This window comes from Didymella exigua (genome assembly GCF_010094145.1).
Source record: "Didymella exigua CBS 183.55 unplaced genomic scaffold M421scaffold_20, whole genome shotgun sequence".
Lineage (NCBI taxonomy): Eukaryota > Fungi > Ascomycota > Dothideomycetes > Pleosporales > Didymellaceae > Didymella > Didymella exigua.
Window position 1 is genome coordinate 363,680 of NW_022984794.1, and position 18,162 is coordinate 381,841.

At 56.6% G+C, this 18,162-nt stretch overlaps 4 protein-coding genes across 4 annotated transcripts; 1 reads left to right on the forward strand and 3 right to left on the reverse strand.

Annotated features, from left to right (window-relative positions):
- Nucleotides 1-97: 97 nt before the first annotated feature.
- On the reverse strand, nucleotides 98-4,985 carry M421DRAFT_422441 (uncharacterized protein). The gene has a single exon (XM_033593162.1). The coding sequence runs from the start codon at nucleotides 4,772-4,774 to the stop codon at nucleotides 422-424; it is 4,353 nt and encodes a 1,450-aa protein (XP_033447087.1). The 5' UTR covers nucleotides 4,775-4,985; the 3' UTR covers nucleotides 98-421.
- Nucleotides 4,986-5,186: 201 nt separating this feature from the next.
- On the reverse strand, nucleotides 5,187-7,277 carry M421DRAFT_422443 (uncharacterized protein). The gene is made up of 2 exons (XM_033593163.1): nucleotides 5,710-7,277; nucleotides 5,187-5,656 (listed from the first exon to the last, which is right to left on the reverse strand). The coding sequence occupies exons 1-2, from the start codon at nucleotides 6,911-6,913 to the stop codon at nucleotides 5,436-5,438; spliced, it is 1,425 nt and encodes a 474-aa protein (XP_033447088.1). The 5' UTR covers nucleotides 6,914-7,277; the 3' UTR covers nucleotides 5,187-5,435.
- Nucleotides 7,278-7,387: 110 nt separating this feature from the next.
- Nucleotides 7,388-11,708, reverse strand: M421DRAFT_422444 (phospholipid-translocating P-type ATPase). Its single transcript, XM_033593164.1, has 3 exons — nucleotides 9,635-11,708; nucleotides 8,643-9,587; nucleotides 7,388-8,589 (listed from the first exon to the last, which is right to left on the reverse strand). The coding sequence occupies exons 1-3, from the start codon at nucleotides 11,550-11,552 to the stop codon at nucleotides 7,511-7,513; spliced, it is 3,942 nt and encodes a 1,313-aa protein (XP_033447089.1). The 5' UTR covers nucleotides 11,553-11,708; the 3' UTR covers nucleotides 7,388-7,510.
- Nucleotides 11,709-11,816: 108 nt separating this feature from the next.
- Nucleotides 11,817-17,951, forward strand: M421DRAFT_422445 (uncharacterized protein). Its single transcript, XM_033593165.1, has 2 exons — nucleotides 11,817-11,969; nucleotides 12,037-17,951. The coding sequence occupies exon 2, from the start codon at nucleotides 12,080-12,082 to the stop codon at nucleotides 17,783-17,785; it is 5,706 nt and encodes a 1,901-aa protein (XP_033447090.1). The 5' UTR covers nucleotides 11,817-11,969; nucleotides 12,037-12,079; the 3' UTR covers nucleotides 17,786-17,951.
- Nucleotides 17,952-18,162: the final 211 nt, after the last annotated feature.

The following is an 18,162-nucleotide window of genomic DNA, read 5'->3' on the forward strand; positions in this document are numbered from 1 at the left end:
GCCTGCATTGCTTTCGCGCAGCGCGCTGGGGAAATTCGCATTACCGAATTGCTTTGGCAATTTTTGTACATCTCCTTTTTGCCCCACTCGCGTCTGCGCTACCGGTATGATAAGCGAGCGGCTTCTGGTCTGGTCTTTTGCGAAACAAGCCACAGCCGTGTCGAGCTTGCTGCACACCTCTCAGACATCTTGGACGGCTGGGGGTGATTTGTTGATCGGACCTGGGTTTGCTTCATGTTCAGTGGACGTGGAAGCCTGACAATGTCCTAGCTACCCCTTGTAGCACTGAAGACAACTTCATTGTCAACAAAGTCGACATGATCACAGCGATGACACGAAGAGCAGCACCTCGATTAAAAGCCGCAGGCTATCGGCACAAGAACAGTAGGTGACCCCCCAACAGCAACGACAACACCACGCTCTAAACAGCCCCGCTCCTCACTGCCTTCATCGCACTCGCCATAGCCGGCTGCACATGGCCTCGAATCGGCACCCTAACGTTACCATTCGCAAACAAAAAAACATACCGCACCATCACACTCGCTGGATCCGCAACGACGTGGATGTTCCCCAGAATCCTGCTGGCGGTGCCGACCACCTCGCACCCCAGCACCATGCGCATGTTACTCAGCCCGCTGTTCTTCCAGCTCAGACCCGCCGCGCTGTAGTAGAAGCTCGTCTCCGGGTCGTCGGAGAGGTAGATGCCCTTCCCGTGCGCGGCACCGGTGCGTTGCAGTGCAGTCCCCGAGCAAACGCGTAGCCCCTGAGCGAGAATGGCGGGCAGGCGGTCGATACGGGTGCCGTGGAACAAGACGGTGGTGTCTCCGTCCGAGTGCTTGATTCTGTGCGCGAAAGCATGCTCCAGCTTGGGGCTCGCGTTGGCGAGCACGAATTGGTGCGTTCCTGGCGGTAGGTTGGGGATCTTGAGAAGTCCTGTTGCGGTGGCGAGGAAGCCGCGGTGCTGCACGACGGCCCAGGAGATGAGCTTCTCGGCCTGCGGGTGGTAGGTTGCCAGGACTGCGGAGAGGTTGACGGCGTCGCGCATGACGCGCATAGACGGGAGGGCGTTGAGAATGAACTTGATGATCTCGGTACCGCGGATGGGGCAGTTTGGTAGGAGCTCGGGCATGTTGGCCACGGCCGCAGCATAGACGGAAGTGAGGGCCATATCGACGGCGAAGATGTCTGCTCGGATCTCGGGGACGCGAACGTGGAGAGGCAGGTTGTACCAGAGTTGAGCGCAGGCGTATGGATTGCTTGTGCAGGGAGTAGAGCGCCGAAGCTGGATGGGTTGTGCGTTCCTAGCACTGCACGACACACACAGCTGAGCTAGTTTGGGTAGCCACGTGTTGATGTGCTGGAAAATGTCCGCAATGCCTGTTGTTCCCCGACGTATCTCTGAGAAGATAACGCGGCTGAGTTGCCACGTAAGTGCTGTCTGCGCAGAAGTGCATATCTGCTTCGTGGGGTTTTCAGACTCCGCTGAGCAGACATATCTTGTATGAGCCAACGTTTCGGAATGCGGGTCTGTGTTGTAATGCAGGCAAAATGAAGGCAGTGATTCGTTGTTGTACTCAAGCGATAGCTGGAGCATGAGCGCATGAGCACCTTCTGGTATGCCCATGGCGGCACGCTGCAACTGCGTGAGAGCAGCGAGCGAGAAGGTCATCGCGACTTCGCTGTCACCGATTCTTTCCACCGAGTCCATGACTCCAGCTGGGAGCTTCATCATTTCCTCATCGAGCTCAGTCGTGTCAGGCACTCCAATCTGCTCGAGCAGTAGAGCGGTACCCTTTGGGTCTTTCGCTTTTAGTGCTTTCCTTAGAGCTGCGAGACAGGCTTCTTCCTGGATTATGTCATCTTCTATCTTCTGCCAGAAAGTTGCTGCCTTGATGAGTAGGGCCTTCGAAACATCGGAGTACATCGGTAAAATACCGAGTAAGCCAGCTATCGAGTGAATTGCGTCCTTGGTGCCCTTGGAGGCGTCATCGTCCTGAAGCCAGCCTGCTACCATAACATAAACGACCGCGGTAGGAACGTTGAATTTGTGCGCGGCCGGATCGATTGGCGTGTTCTTCCTGCTTATATTGATGGTGGCAATGTCTCCCGTCGTCGAGTGTGTCGGAATGGGTGATTTGCTTCGGTCCTGGGTACTCGCGATGAGCCCCTGAGGAAGACCCGGGATCAACAAAAACCCATGTTTCGCATCCCATATTCTCATGCAGGCATCCACGGTGTCCAAAGAAGCCCCAGAAAGCGCCACGATGCAGTCCAAGATATCACAGCCGTTTGTAGCTTTGGAAGATAGCAAACCGACGACCTTTTGTAAGAACGTCTCAATTGGCTTACCCTCCCCAGACCACAGCGTCTGCAATATACCCACAACAGTACTGATTCGTACACCGTCTCTGCTCAGCATGCATCTAACAGGCTCGCTCTGGTGTCCCAAAGCTGTTTCAAGTCGCGTGAGAGTATCGGTATAGGGAGCAATCTCCGCCCTACATCTCTGTAATTCGGACTGGAGAATGGACGGTACATCGTTCTCATCTGATGGAAGTGCCGGTCCGGAGGCGAATACAGAGTGCGCGTCTTCCAAGAAGGCGATCCATTCTGCTGCTTCCATCGTACTCAAGGCATGCTCCGCCAAATCTGCTTCTTCGAAAACACCATGTCTGCTTTTCCGGGTGAGCAGGTGATACGTAAGATCTCTCCAGCACAGAAGCTGTGCCTTAAAGTCTTGACCACTGGAGCAGCCAGCCAGGAGCCGGATGAGCTTGACGATCCGTTCCTTAGACGACTTGTCCGTGGCTTGCAATATGGCCCAAAGGGCGTGAAGGGGGAGACCGGGGCTCAGTTGCTCTTCGGTTGAAGCAATTCCATTGAGACATCTGATACGAAGATCTTCGTCGTCTGCAGTAATTCTTGCAACAAGAATGGCCAGCAACCGTCGATCCCGAGTAAGTTTCGATGCAGAATCATCCTCCCAGACGCTCAGGATCGCGTCGAAGGTACGTTGCGAGGTGTAGCTAGCTACTTGCTGGGAAAGGAGGCGGTGCAGGAAGAACTGCTCTACGACTTCTTCCAAAGAGCGTTCCATTGGCCGATCCTCGCCTGCGGGGAATGATGGCGCGGATACTCGCTCTTCAGGTCTTCCGAGGAGGCTGCCTTTGTCGGTCATTCTGTCCGTGGCGCTCGATTGGTAAGGCACGGATCTCTGAGCGCGTGCAGCAGAGTAGATATCGAAAGCCATTGATAGCTGTTCTTTCGATGGTAGTAATACACACATCTGTTCGATCACCTTCTCGCCAACAATCGGAATGTACTTCGAGGTCTTCAGGACAGAGCAGAACGTGTGGAACTCTAGTGCTAGCTCTGTCCACGGCTGGCCTTGTTCGATAAGCATACGAATGGCGGCCTGACACTCATAGATGCATTTATTGATGCCTTGGAAGAGGGCAGGCGTTGATAAGATCCTTCGAATGCCAGATGCACAATCTTGGTCAAATAAGTGAATGAGTGTCTGTAACTCTTGGACATGATCTCCTCCAAGGTCATATTTGGCGGTGTAAATGCACAGCACAGCGTCTGTGAAGTCGGAATCGAAGCCCACCTGTGCGCTGCCTGAAATGAACAGTGCAGCCTGGACAAGGTTCAAAGCTTCTTGCGTCATTGGGCGTGCGATAGTGAGCTCTGTGAAGAGTCTGAAAAGCTGCGGTCGATCTTTTGATGCTGCCGCAGTCCAAATCGATCCTAGTGTCGAGATGGCGCTCTCCAGTATCTCTCTCAATCCATCCTTTGTACGGCCAGGAACCTCGATGAGTAATGTGCCGAGTTTGACAAAGCCTCGATCCGAGCTGTACTGCTCAACTAAACCTTCTCGTAGTGTATGTTTGGTTCCACGGATGATATCAGGACCTTCTAGAGCTAGAAGATCCGACAACACCGCAGTACTGTTACCCTCGATAGAGCCTAGAACCCGCACGAGTCTGAGGTCTGGCCTCCAGTTTGCCCAGACTCGCCACACCGGGAACCGGGCATCGAGTATGTGTTCGGGGAAGAGAGAGCCGGGTGGTGTTGAGGCTGGAGTTGAACCCCCCAGTCCAGTCATCCAACACGAGGCCCCATAAGATGCGATCCAGTCATTCTTCAAACGTAAGCCTTCCAAGTGTGCCGCGTAGTCTGTCAGAGCCCGGCTGATCAAGTTCAAGAACTCGGGAACCATGTTCATGCTTGGCGTCGCGCATTCCCTTAGGACTCGGCTTATACCAACCAGCAATTTACCTGCGGCTCCTGGCCCGTGTTGTGCGAAGGGCAACAGATTTCGTGCCCATGTTGCTTCCAAATCCGTTACAGCGGCTGGGTTTCCATAATTCGCTGCGATCAGACATTGCAGCCATGTCTCAAGACCCCAGTAGCTCCCATGTGCAACGTTCAAATCTACATGGAGTATGGCCCTTAAGCTCGTTGCTGTGATGGCATGAGCTGTGGCAGCAACAGCGAAATCTCTTGTCTCGTGGCCATCGATGAGTATAGCCAAGCGGATGTCAGCGTCTGCCTGCGTGATCTTGCCCTTCTTCTTGATGTAGGCGTCGGTGGCCTGTCGAAGCAGGTGATATGGAAATTTCGAGTCCGAGGGGTGTAGTACGCCGGCGACAGAGTCAATCGATTGGTGCCAGTCTTTGCTATGTTTGGCCTTGTTGAAGAGCAGAGAGTGTCTTAAAGGCACCTTCCTTCTCGTTCTTAGGTCGTTGATTTGCATCGTGGTGGTTGCCATACCGGACAGCGTCAGGTGGGGGATCGTTATCTAAGAAGCATAGTCATAAAATCTTGTTGAAAATACTTGTATTCAAGGAGAGATGATTGTATACCTCTGCGGGTACTGCAGGGGCTGGTAGGAGGCCGACGAATGCCTCTTCGGGTAAGCCAAAGCGAGCCACCAGGCAGGTAGGCACGCATTGTCACAGCATGTACTTACCGTACCCCAGGTGAGCCTCGCTATTGTTTGACTCTACTGCGCACAAGGCTGAGCCGGGGAGGCTCATCCAGTCGTGCCTTGACCGACAGCCAAAAGCGGCTAGAGCCTAGATGTACGGCGATCACGAGCCTTAGTAGACAGCGGTAAGCGACGAGGCTATGCATGGTGCACTTGTGTAAAGACATGATGCTTTCGAAGATGGACATCTCTAGGAACAGGCGCAGGAAAATATGGATGACAAAGATTGTGTACTGTGGTGCCTTGCGCTGTAGCTACCTTTGTGTTGTCGTGCTATCTGTCGAAGCCATCTGCTCGAGCTGCAGTCGCCGAGCAACGACCGAGCGGTTGTTCCTTCAAGTACATAAAGATTATACCCGCATGTACTTGCTGGCACCTCGACCCCTGCTTGACTGGGCACCCAGTTGGATTGCCGTCGGTTAGCACGAATATACCCATACCCTCATATGACACGGCAACCAGCCGCATCGGGTGCGACACCTTTCTGCAGCCGTAAATACGAAGCAGCCTGCCTTATGAAATCGCCCGTTTTGTGGAAGCATACTCGATTGCCTTTAGCATCGCGCACTGCCTCACCAATGCTGGAGTCGTAGGCCTGGCCAGTGTGGCTGTCCTTCGCAGGACACTTGAGGCGCTCGATCGCGTTCTGTTCCAAATCGGGCACTGCCTCAGTGTTAATATGTTACTGTGACTGGTGCGGCAGAAGTTGTACGTACGGGTTGCGACATATGCCAGGAATTCGTCCACGGCGTGGCGACTTGGGAGAGTTTCGGCAGACTGGTCCTCAAGCAGGATGCTTGATAATTTCTCCATGCGCGTGATGGTTTCAGGACGGACGCCTTTGGACATGTCCTTCTGCTCTACTGCCAGGGCGGCGAGACGCTTGGCCAGTGGATGCATGTAGATGCCCTTCACGTCTCTTGGAGTGAACATGTGCTTGCTTAGCGGATTGCGCAACACTCCACTGCCAGCCTCGATGGCAGCTACCAGTTCTTCCATATCCCACGCGTAGTTGTCCTCTGTCGCGTAGAATTTCGAGCGCGGAATGTCTTTGACCTCGTCGCCGTACATCGTCTCCGTGTTGATGTAATTGCGGCCGAAGTGCTCATGGTCCATGTGCATGAGAGCAAATTCGCAGTAAATCTTGAGATCGTCTGGTAAGATCACCTCCAACGCCGCTTTTCGCTTCACGATTGCGTCGCGGAGCTTGTCGGTATTCGTATCTGTGGTCTGACCGAGTAACCCTTTGTGCCATCCGACCGCCTCCTCCATGTCGGCGACAGCAATAACCAGCGCATGCTCTGGGGTTTCCCGCATAGCATGTGCTGTGGTGCGTGGAGTGCACAGCTGCACTGATGTGTTCGGCTGTCCATCCACAATACGCTGTACTTTAGCTGTGTTCCGGGAAGGCAGGATGTTTGCTTTCTTCTGCAAGGCCTGCAAGTGCAGCAGATCAGTGAGTATAGAGCCCACTCTGATTCGCAAATTCTGGTAGCCTGTGACAAGGTCCTGCCGCGCTGTGTCCAGGTCATCGCCGATCTGGGGACCGGAGACGTCTGGCTTTTTCTCTGTTGACTTTGCTATCGCGGGTTTCTTCTTGTACCGACCGTTTTTGACGTCCCAGACTAGTCCATCGTCAGTCGGCTGCCCCTTGGAGTTCTTTGGCGCGGGCGGCAGTGTCGTAGTATCCGGTGCAGGTGGCTCAGGCTTCTTCTCCAGCACGCTCAGAAACCCGATAACGTCGCTGTCCCCGGGTGCCAGCGTGCGGAGCTCCTTTGTGTTGTCGAGAGCAGCCTCAACCCATCCGATGCAGATGTAATGCTCAACGAGCAGCTTCCTAGCAGCAATTGCTGGCGGTCGTCGAGACATCTCCTCCATCAATTCTCCGATCAGCGCCATGTCCGGGTTTCCAGATCCCATGTTGCCAGAGGTCGTAGCTGTTGTGTATTGAAGAAGTTGCGCTCAGCCACGCGTAAAATGTGTGTTGATGTCTCTTGGGTGAAGAGCGTGTGCACAGCTTGACGAGAAGGCCAAGGTGCGTAATCGACTACCGCAAGGAGATCCTGCATGCGACCAGACCAAGTGAAAGCGAACCAAGGTGCTGTCAACACGCAGACACCCCAGCTCAGACCCGTGTCTGCACAGAAGCAGGCAGTGCTCGGCCCCCACGTTCGATCAGTTTGCATCGAAGTGATCATCGCGCAGCCTGCAGTATTTGGAGGCTCAGCGCCTGATGCGCCTAACACACCTGAGGTGTACATTTGGTGACCGGAGAAGGGATGGCAGTTCAAGGAAGGCTGAGCCGGCAGTCGACGAGGCGGAGCGTGCCAAAGCTCGGCTCTGATAGGCTAGTCTCATAACATCACCACTTCATCTGCATCGACTATTTAAACCGATCAGTATTCACCTAAATTATCAGGGGACATTGGCCGCGAGAGCCGCAGTGCGGCATGCGATGCGATGGAATCCAAATGCAATTACCACGCTATGTACCTGACACGGCAGATGCCAGACCCGCTACACGCCCTGCACCTTCCTGTAACTCGGCGGCTTGAGCGTCCTGCCCACGATCTTGACGGCGTAAGGCGGCAGCAGCGAGATGGCCGCGATGACTGCGGCCTTCCACCAGAAGCCCAGGCTCGCGACGTACCCCAGATCATAGTACCCCGTCGCCGCATCCGTCCCGACCCCACTCACGCCCAAGAAGGGAATGGATCCAAAGTAAATGCCACCTGTGCCGATGATGGAGGCGATCATTATCCAATGCCACGTCGTGACCTCCATAGCCACCATGACGAGTTCGTTGAGGACGAGGACGGAAAAGCTGACGCTGACCATGCGCGCGAAGATGGCTGTGTTGTCTGGGCCGACGCCGACGAGGAGTTGGCTGAGACCCTGGATCATGGAGCCTTGGTAGATGGACACAGCGACCCAGATGAAGAAGCTCTTGTAGCTCAGACTGCGGCCCGTTTTGAGCTCCGCGTACAATTCAGGGTACAAGTTCGCAACGCTCTCATCCACGTCGCGGTCGAGTACGAGCGAGAAGACGGGTGCCATGGTGTAGATGGTGCTGTACCCGACGAGCAGCCAGTCTTTGTAGAGCGCATTGGGCTCGAAGGCCGTGGCGATGGAGTATACGGTCTGGCAGATGCTGATGATGAGACCGCGGTGGATGACGAATTGCGATAGTTTAGCGGACCGCTTGTATGAGTTTCGACCGTGCCAGACGAGTAGCTTGACGAGGTAACAGAACTGCTCGATACTGAAGTCTGCGGCCAGAGAAGCTTGCCGACCTTCTTTGCCGACGATGCCGACGCCCACGTCCGCGGCTTGAATCATAGAGACGTCGTTGCCGCCATCGCCGATGCAGCAGACTCGTTTCTTGGTGTACGAACGGATGAGGCGCGCGACGTCGGCTTTTTGGGTGGGCGAGCAGCGGCAGGCGACGACTGTGGGGAGCTGTACAGCAATGGAGATGAACTCGCGTTGGTAGTGGGTGAGCATGAGAGCGAGAGATTCGCCGTCGATGAGCAGGCAGGCGTCAGTCTTGCCACGAAGGAAGTCGAGAGAGGAGTTGGCGAGCTCTTTGCGCTTGACTGCAGGTGTCATTAGTAGTGTCCACTCTTGGGTGACTGGAGAAGAGACTTACGCTTTTGGATAGTGTGAATGTACTGCCCTCGAGCGACAAGCTTAGAGCTCACGGCTACGCAGCGGGCCGTTTCGACTTTATCGCCGGTCAGCATCCAGATCTTGATGCCGGCATTGCGGAGAAGCTCGAGAGATGGTTTAACGTCCTTCTGCAGCTTGTCCTCGACACCAGTGACGCCAAGAAGTTCAAGGTCGCGCTCGAGGTAATCGCTCACCACCTCTGCTACACCGGCATCGCGATTCTGCAGGGCTAGTGAAGCCTGCGCGAGCTTGGTGGAGAAGTCTTGGTAGGTCTGAGCTGACAGCTTCTTGCGACCGACAACGAGAGTTCGAAGTCCCTCTCGGGCCATGTTGGCAGTCTCCTCATCAAGCCAGTCATTAGCAGCGACGATGGAGGTCATCACAGTGTCGGCGCCCTTTTGATAGAACCAAATCTCGCCATCCTCGTCTGAGGGCGAATCGACTGGGCCGTGGTAGAACTTTACCACGATACCCATTCTCTTGCCCTCAGACGTGAACGGAAAGGTGTTGAGGATGCGGACTCGTACGACAGTGTTGCCACTGTTGACTGACGCAAGAGTCATCGACTCTCGATCGCGTTGAAGAAGCTTTAGACCGACAGCTTCGGTCCATCGAACGATGGCGATCTCGTCTGGAGACGAGGCCTGATACGTAGTTACCATCTCGCCGTTCTCTTCTTCAGTAGTCGGCGTGACATTATGACAGAGTGCGAGAGCTAGCACGACATCGCGAACTCGAGATCCTATCTCTCGACGAGTGCGGGTAGCTGACGTAAGCGGTACAGTGTAGGCCGACGAGGGCGTGACGAGAGAAGGCTCTTCGCCGGCTGGCGGTGTGAAGCATTGTCGGACATACGAGGAGACTTCGTCCATGGCTTCGTTTGCATAAGACACTGTGCCAACGTGGATCTTCTTCATGGCCATTTCTGAATGCTGTTAGCGTGCTCTACAGGAAAGCTGTTTCCGGACGTACCATTCTGGGTCAGAGTACCAGTCTTGTCACTCAACAAGTACTCAATTCGTCCCAGGTCTTCAGGAATCGTGCTCGTCCTGACGACGGTTCCTTTGATGCTTTCATCATGCTCGATAAACCATGCGTACACCGACTTGCCCATGTCCAGATTGACACGTAGACCTACGGGGACGATGGTCGAGAAGAGAATCAGAAAACGCATCATATTGACGTACCACTCGCGGCCGTCAATCTTCTTGAAGCCAGCCAGTGCCACCAGGATGAAAGATAGCGAAAGCGTGAAGACGCACAGCCACTTGGTAAGCGCGTTGATCTCGAGTTCCAGCAGGCCCGTCTTCGAACGCGAAGGCGACGTTGACAAGGCCTGCCGTGTCTGCGGCCCGGTGTAGACTACCACAGCGAGTAGACTGCAGCTCGAGGCTACGACTGTGTTTGCCCAGATTGTGTTATCGATACTGAGTGGTGCAGATTGGACCTCCTCGCTCGATGACTGTTGGTCATCATGCGGGTCGTACTGTCTTTGGCGTTTAGGTGGCAACTCGACTGTGCCGTAGAACTCGTTCACCTTCTTGTCTGGTTTGCCTGCAACGATGCGAAGACGAGTGTATTCTCCAACATGCAGGTTTTGGGTCAAGGGTGATGACAAACGCAGCTTCCAGTCAGTCTCACCGTCGAGCTGGTCGGTACGAATGAAGGCCTCGCCTGAAGGGCCAGTAGAAGCAGCGCTTTCCACTTTGGCCGTCTCGCCCTGATCCAGATGTCCGTTTCCTTCATCGATCAGCGTGGCTGGCGCACCACTCGGAGCCGAGTCGGCTGTCGAGGGTGCGTTGTCGGCCGCAAGACTTTTCAGCACGATCATGTCTGCAGGCACCCTCTGGTCCTTTCCGAGCTTCACTACGTCACCAACTTTGAGGTTCTTAGACGGCTTGACGACTTGGAAATATGTGCATGTAGCCAGTCCTTTCGTGGACAGCTGTTGCTCCTCATCTTCGAGTTCGCCCAGTCGGCCATTCTCCCTCTTATTCTTTCTCAGCTTCTTCTTCTGCCGCGAGGTCTGTCCAGGCGCAACTCCATTGCCCACGCTGTTCTCCTCGAACTTCAAGACGGTGTAGCCTTCAGAGTTTGCTTCTGCGTCCCGCCGTCGTCGAGCGATGTCGTCCAATGCCTCCTTCCCTAGTGTGATTGAGATGACGAAGGCGAGCGGCGCGATGTAAGTCGAAAGGTAGCCAAGCCGAAGCGCCGGGATGATTTGCGACATGGCTACAAGCAAGAAATACATGTTGATGAAAAAAGAAAACTCGTTGTACAGGGTTCGCGGCAGAAAGCTCCAGGGGGTATATTTTGCGTTCGAAACGGCATTTGCAGGAAATCGTGATGTCTGAGTTGCGCCCACGGAAATGGTGCGCTGTGTTGTGGGGTTGTGCTCCTCTTCAGCGTTGTTGTCGTCGCCGCCGCCGCCGCCTCCAAGCTGTATGGCTCCGTCGTCTTGGTTCGAGAGGAAGCCTGGCAAACGCAGGCCAGCGCCCAGCCTGGACAATGCGCTCGGCCTGCGGGGTGCAGGTCGGCGAGGGTTGGTGCTGGCAGGCAGCAGCGGCGAGTCGTCGTCGCCAGACTGTCCATAGCTGCCGGCCGAGTTGCGGTTCTCCCTCTCGTCGTCGTCTATCAGGCCTCGCAGGTCTTCGTCCTCCGGCTCTTCCTTCCTCCTGTTCCCCCGCAATCTCCCTACTCGCAGGTTTCTGAGCGGTATTCGTGCGCCCAGTTCATGGTACGGCCTCGACTGCTCCTTCGACTGGCGACGTGGCGGGGAGGCTGACGAGCGTTGGCGTGCTGCGAGCGGGTCGAGCTCTTCGAGGTCGAGGTCGAGGTCCGAGTCCTCGTCTGGGGCGTTCGGCTGGTGATATTCATGGGGAGCAGACATGGCTCATAGGGGTCCGGTAGGGGGGTCGGCGTGTTTGGAAGGAGCGCAGACTATATGCGCCCCATGTGTGACTGTGGCGGACTGTCGCGGGGCTCTTCGTCGTGGTTGAGAGTGCTTTCGGGGGTCCGCGGCCAGTCCGGGGGTGCTGATGTCAAGTTGTATGGGGCTGCGACGTGGCGCGTGGCGCAGGGCAAGGCGCGAGTCGCGGAGAGGCCAGGGTCTCTCGGAGCCGACGTCGAGGGATGCCAGCCAGCTGTCCCTTCGCGACGACGGCTACAGTGACACATTCGACGCATTGCACGCCATGCACCACGCCCTCGCGGCCCATTGTTGATCCGCGCGCTCCCTGGTGCCTGCCGACGGACGCTCTGATTGTGCGCGTAGCATAGTGCCCGCCGTTTCCGCTTCTCTGTAGAGGTACGTCTGGTGCTGTCCTCTAGTTACCATTCGCGCCATGTGCCGCTCACCGGGCTGACCCGCGCAGTACTTGCATATACCCTTTTTACGCCGTATCATAATCTTGCATAATGGACCACGACGACGCTGCCGACTTGTCCTACGCGTCATGGAACCCCGCCCTGCGACCGCAGCAGCTTCCAGTGCAGCAGTCTCCCGTGCAGAAGCCTCCTGTGCAGCAGCCATCCTCACAGCAGCCATCTTCACAGCAGCCACCTTCACAGCAGCCACCTCCACAGCACATCCCGCGGCAGTCCGAGTCCGAAGAGGACGAATCTGAAGAAGAGTCCGAAGAGGACGAGGACGAATCTGGAGACGAATCTGAAGACGAACCAGAGCCGCAGGCAGCTCCAGCACCGGCACCTGCCGCCCCAGTGCCTGTCCCCTCTGCTGTGCCCACTGCAGCTGCGCCCACGCCCACGCCCACCTCTGCGCCCGTCCCTGCGCCCGCCTCCCCCAGCGAGGACACATCTGAAGAGGAGGACGAAGAGGAGGACGAAGATGAGGACGACGAGGAGCAAGACGAGCAGTCGCCACCGGCGACCGCCACCCAGAGCACCGTTCTTCCACCGCAGCCGCTGACCCCGAAGCAGGCCGATGCGCCCGCTGATGCTCTACGCCGTCTCCACATTGCTGGACAGACGCCAACGCATGTCGGGCGGGGTCCCGCTGAGCCCTCCGAGTCTGAAGAGGAGAGCTCGTCAGAGGAGGAAGAGAGCGAGGACGAGGTGCCACCTCAGCAACGGCTCGCCGAGAACTACGAGCACCAGGGCGAGACGACAATCCTGGAAGACGCCGTCGTCGAGAGCGCCAGCGTGCCTCTGGTCCAAGACACCGAAGCTGCAGCCGACGACTGGGGTGCTTCTGGCGACGAAGCATTCGACCTCGGTGCTACTCAGCTGCAGCCGCCTCTAGAGACCCCCCTCGCCGAAGCAGGAGGAACAACGGTTGGCGACAGCGTGATTGGCAACACATCCGTCGGCGGCAATGCTGGAGATGGCATCGATTGGGGCAACGCAGACGCTCAGGACGACTTCTTCGCAGGCGCTGCATCTCAGACGATCGAGCCTGCACAGCCAGAGGCCGGAACCCCTGGAGCTCACGTGGTACAACAATCGGAATCTGCACCAGCTGCCAAAGACGGTTGGGATCTTGACCTCGATGATCTTGATTTGGACGACGAATTCCTGCCCGATACCGAGGACGCTCTCGCACTCGAGCTCGATGACGATCTCCTGGAAGACGAGCCTGAAGTACCAGCCGAGCGGCCCCCAACAACAGCGAGATCTGTATCCAGCACCGTCAACAGATATGCACCAGCACAGATTGCGCAGGCCACGGCTGCACCAGCATCGCCCGCAAACCCTTATGCGCCTGCGGGCGTGCAATTCACAAACATTGCGCCCGCCGCCCAGGCACCCGCTGCCTCCCCGGGGACAATGTACAATGGCTTTGGTCAGCCCATCTCACACCAGCAGCCGGCTCGTCCTGCCATGGCAAGCTCAGGACAGAGCTTTGCCGACAAGTCCAAGGGAGGATATGCATCGCCGTACGACCTGCCCGACGACATTGTCACCACTCGACGCCGAGCCGCGCCTCGAGCCACAGTTCCAGCCGCGCAGCCTACTGCACCTCCGCCGCCTCGAAGTAGTAGTGTCGTCTCGAACTCTGGGCCTCCACGGCCTTCGCTTCCACCTTCCAGTGCGACTGTTGCAAGCATGTCACCGCCCTCTTCAAGTCAATCGACCCAATCGATGACTGGACTGCCAGCGGCGGCACCTCCTAAGCCTGCAGTCCCCGCCAGGGCCCAGACAGCTGACTTCTTTGCCGAGCTACCTGTGACTACAAAACCCAAGAAGCCCTCAGGACGCTACACACCACAACCGCAAGACCAGACTAGCCCACAGATTCCTCAAGGGCCACCACAAATGCACCATGGACCTCCTCAGACCCCCCAAGCGCCTCCCCATATTCCTCATGGGCATCCCCACGCTGCACAAGGGCCACTTCAGTTCTCTCCCAAGGAGCGAGCGCCACCATGGTCTGGGCTGCGCAATGAAGTTCTTCCCGATTCAAGCAGTGCCCCCGGTTCAGCTCCGTTCAGACAGCCTGAACAGCTGCCCATGTTCCCGGCGCAGCCTTCGGTGCTCGCAAGAACAAACAGCTTACCTGTCCCACAAGCGTCGCCTACGCAGCCATCGAGATACTCTCCAGCTCCTCCATCAGTAGCACCAGCGAATGCTCGATACTCGCCCGCTCCTCCCTCTGCACCTTCTACCACTTCAAGATACTCGCCTGCTCCGCCGAACGCGCAAGTCGCGGCCCACGCTCGTTATGGGTCCGAACCTCCTGTGGGCCCTCCTCGACCGCTCTCTCAGGGCCCATACGCACCTCGCACCTCGAGCCCACTTGCGTACGCTGCTCCTCGCCAACACGAGCAGTCTCTGCAAGGAGAGCCATCATCTGAGCCTTCTCACGGTCACCATGTTTCGCATTCAATGGAAAATGCCCACCGTGCGCAGTTCAAGAGCCCGCTGGAAGATGTCAGTGAAGTCGAAGAAAGGGCAGCAGCTCCGGCTTCCCAGCTACCCGTAGCTGCTAGATCCAGCACACCCCCACTACGAAGCTACCCGCCATCTAATGTTGGTTCACCTAGGAAGACCGGAAACTACACACCGCAATATCAGCCATCGCCTCCTCGATCGGACACCCATTCGCCCACGGCCACCATGAAGCCTCCCACTCGGAGCTTGACTGCGACGTCCGATTACCAAGCCTCTGCTTACGGGGTGATATCACCACCTGCTGCTGCTCCTGCATACAACAAGCCAACCGCCAAGAAGCCGACCAACAGTATCCCTCATCGGAGGCAAACGTCACTGAGCCTGGAGTATGAAAACATACCTCCCGCAGATGAACGCGCTCAGGATCCTCTACAGCAGTGGAAAGGTGCGCCCATCTTCACCTGGGGTCTTGGAGGTACTGTGATTACGACTTTTCCGAAAGAGATTCCTCGTTACGGTGGTGGAAATTCGGCGCCAATGGTCAAGCGCAGTCCTGGCGAAGTCAAGATACAGAGCGTCAAAGAGTTACTGCCTGAATCAGAGGATCTCACGAAGTTTCCTGGACCGCTCAAGTCGAAGGGAAAGAAGAAGGATGTTTCAGCTTGGCTTGGGCACAAACTTGAAGCCTTGGAAACCCAACGAAAGGAGCCTGGATTTGAGCACTCGTTGAGTGAAGACGAACAGAAGCGCTTCGAAGACAAGCACCTGCTTTGGAAGGTGCTGCAGATGCTGGTAGACAACGATGGGCGTCTGGAGGGTGATGCTGCTGAGGCTGCTGTGAGGAAAGCCCTGGCTGCCGAGGAACATGACGCAGCCGACACTGAAGGCTCTTTCTCGACAACAGCAGATATCGTCGGTCGTACCAGGACCAACACCTTGCAGGCAGAGCCTGTCGACCCTCGGGCAATTGAGGATCTCCAGAAGCTGCTCACCAAGGGTGACCGCGAGAAGGCAGTCTGGCACGCGGTCGATCAGCGAATGTGGGGCCACGCCATGCTCCTGTCATCCACACTGAAGAAAGACACCTGGAAGCAAGTCGTCCAGGAATTCGTTCGCAAAGAGGTCAAGAAGGTCGGCGGCAACAATCAAGCTTTAGCGGTGTTGTACGAGGTATTCGCTGGCAACCATGAAGACTGCATCGACGAGCTCGTACCGGCGTCGGCACGTGCTGGCTTCCAGATGGTCAGCACCGATGGCGCTGGCGCGCTGCAAAACGCCCTACAAGGCCTGGACAAGTGGCGTGAGACTGTAGCCTTGATCTTGAACAACCGCAGTGACGGTGATGCTGCGGCTCTGCTGTCTCTTGGTCGACTTTTGGCGCAATACAACCGCATCGAAGCTGCACACGTCTGCTTCATCTTTGCGCGTACTGTGGCACTAGTCAACGGGCCAGATGATCCGCAGGCCGACCTCGTCCTCATCGGCGCAGACCACAAGCAGAACACCCTCGAGCTTGGTGTTGAGATGGAACCAATCCTGTTGACGGAAGTGTACGAGTTCGCTCTGTCACTCTCAGCACCCACATCTTCGTTTGTGTTGCCGCATCTGCAGTCGTATAAGCTCGCCCATGCCTACCGTTTGGCCGAGTACGGGTACAGGAGTGAGTCGCAGGCCTACTGCGATGCTATCGCTGCAAGCATGAAGGCGACTCCCAAGTTGTCTCCTTACTACAATGCAAGCTTCCTCGGCAGCCTCGACGAGCTCAGCCGACGTCTTTCACAGTCGCCCAAGGATGGTTCATCGTCTTGGATCTCCAAGCCAAGCATGGACAAAGTCGGCAGCTCGCTGCTATCAAAGTTCAACAGCTTCATTGCTGGTGATGACGACGAATCTTCCGGGAACCCTTCTGCTGGTGCAGAAGTCGGTCCCTTTGCTAAGATCGCCGGTAACAGCCCAAGCATCACGCCTTCGCAATCAAGTGCAGACTTATATGGAGCTTACGCTGGCTACGCGGCGCCTGCTCCCCAGCCCTCGGCGCCGTCGAACTCACGCTACGCTCCGTCGAACCCCTCAAGCGCGTACGCGCCACGGGTCTCTTCTGAGCAACAGCGCTCACGTTACGAGCCTGAGGGGCGGCCATCTATGGACTCAGTTCGTTCCGCCTCAGATACTTATATACCTGCGTCGCAGCCCTCAAGTCCATACACTCCTGGCCAGGCAATGCTGAGCCCAGCAAGTCAGCGTTTGCAGGGCAAAACCCAGTCGTACTCGCCTCTCCGCCCAGAGCCGAGCGCTGCTCTGTCTTACGGCAGTCCGTACATGCCAACGCCTCCGACCGAGGAATCTGCTTTTCCCCCAGCATTTGGTGGGCATCAACCTCCGCAGGGCAGCTTTGACGACCCTGTCTCTGATTTAGCGAACGATGGGCAGCAGTCTACCGGCTACCAGCCATCATCAGGATATGAGCCTCCTACCAGCTCGTACGAGCCACCTTCATACACTCCATATGAGCCTGAGGCTGATGAGGACGATGAGAAAGAGGCGCAGCCCAAGAAGAAATCTTTCATGGACGACGATGACGATGACCTTGCTGCTCGCGCCTCAGCTCTCAAGATTAGCAGCGGAAAGACGAGTGGCAAGTCGGAAGCGGATCGTGCAACAGACGATGCTTTCCGCAAGGCCGCCGAAGAAGACGCTAAGCGCGACAAGGACGCTGCAGCTCAGAAGAAGGGTTGGTTCGGCGGCTGGTTCAAGAAGGATCCCAATCTGGCGCAACAGGGTCCAGGACCGATCAAGGCTAAGCTCGGAGAGGAGAACAGCTTCGTTTACGACCCTGAGCTCAAGAAGTGGATTAACAAGAAGGCGGGCGCCACAGAGACAAGCAAACCCACCGCTACACCCCCTCCGCCTCGCGGCGGACCACCAGCAGTTCCCAGGAGTGCATCAGGCGGCACACCGCCAATTGGACCACCTTCGATGGGTCTGCGACCTCCGACATCAATGCCACCCCGGAGCTCGTCGATGCCGCCCCCGATGGGCATACCATCTCGAGCAAGCACGCCCGGTGTCCCATCAGACAACGAAGGCGCAGCGAAGCCTCCTGCACTCGGACGACCGCCGCTTGCATCTGGACCACCTTCGCGACCGGGCACTAGCATGAGCCACGCCAGCAGCATCGATGACTTGCTCGGTGCTGCGGCGCCCAGGAAGGGACCTGCAGCGAAGAAGAAGAAGGCTGGACGTTACATCGATGTCATGGCTCAGGGCAATTGATAAGGAGACGAGACGTGCATACATTTGGCGTTTGGATTGCATGGGTTGCGTAGACTTGCTGTTGAGTGGTACGACTGGCATTCTATCTTATGCTGAGACGACTGTAAGAAATGTGCCATGAGCTCATGTAGAAGGCTGTAATATCATTTTCCATCTTTGAACAAAATATGGGCCTCGACTCGTCCAGTGCTCTCATGATTCAACGACGAGGCGAGTTCCTTTTAGCGAGGCGTGTCGTGGCATGTGCATGTTGAGGCTCTCAGACCCATGCTCGCCGTCCGAGCGGGCAGCAATAAGCGGCGCTAGCCCGTTGCCGTGACGCAGCTCACACGTGCCAGCCCGATTGGCCAAGCATCATCACAACGCTCCTCAAGGCT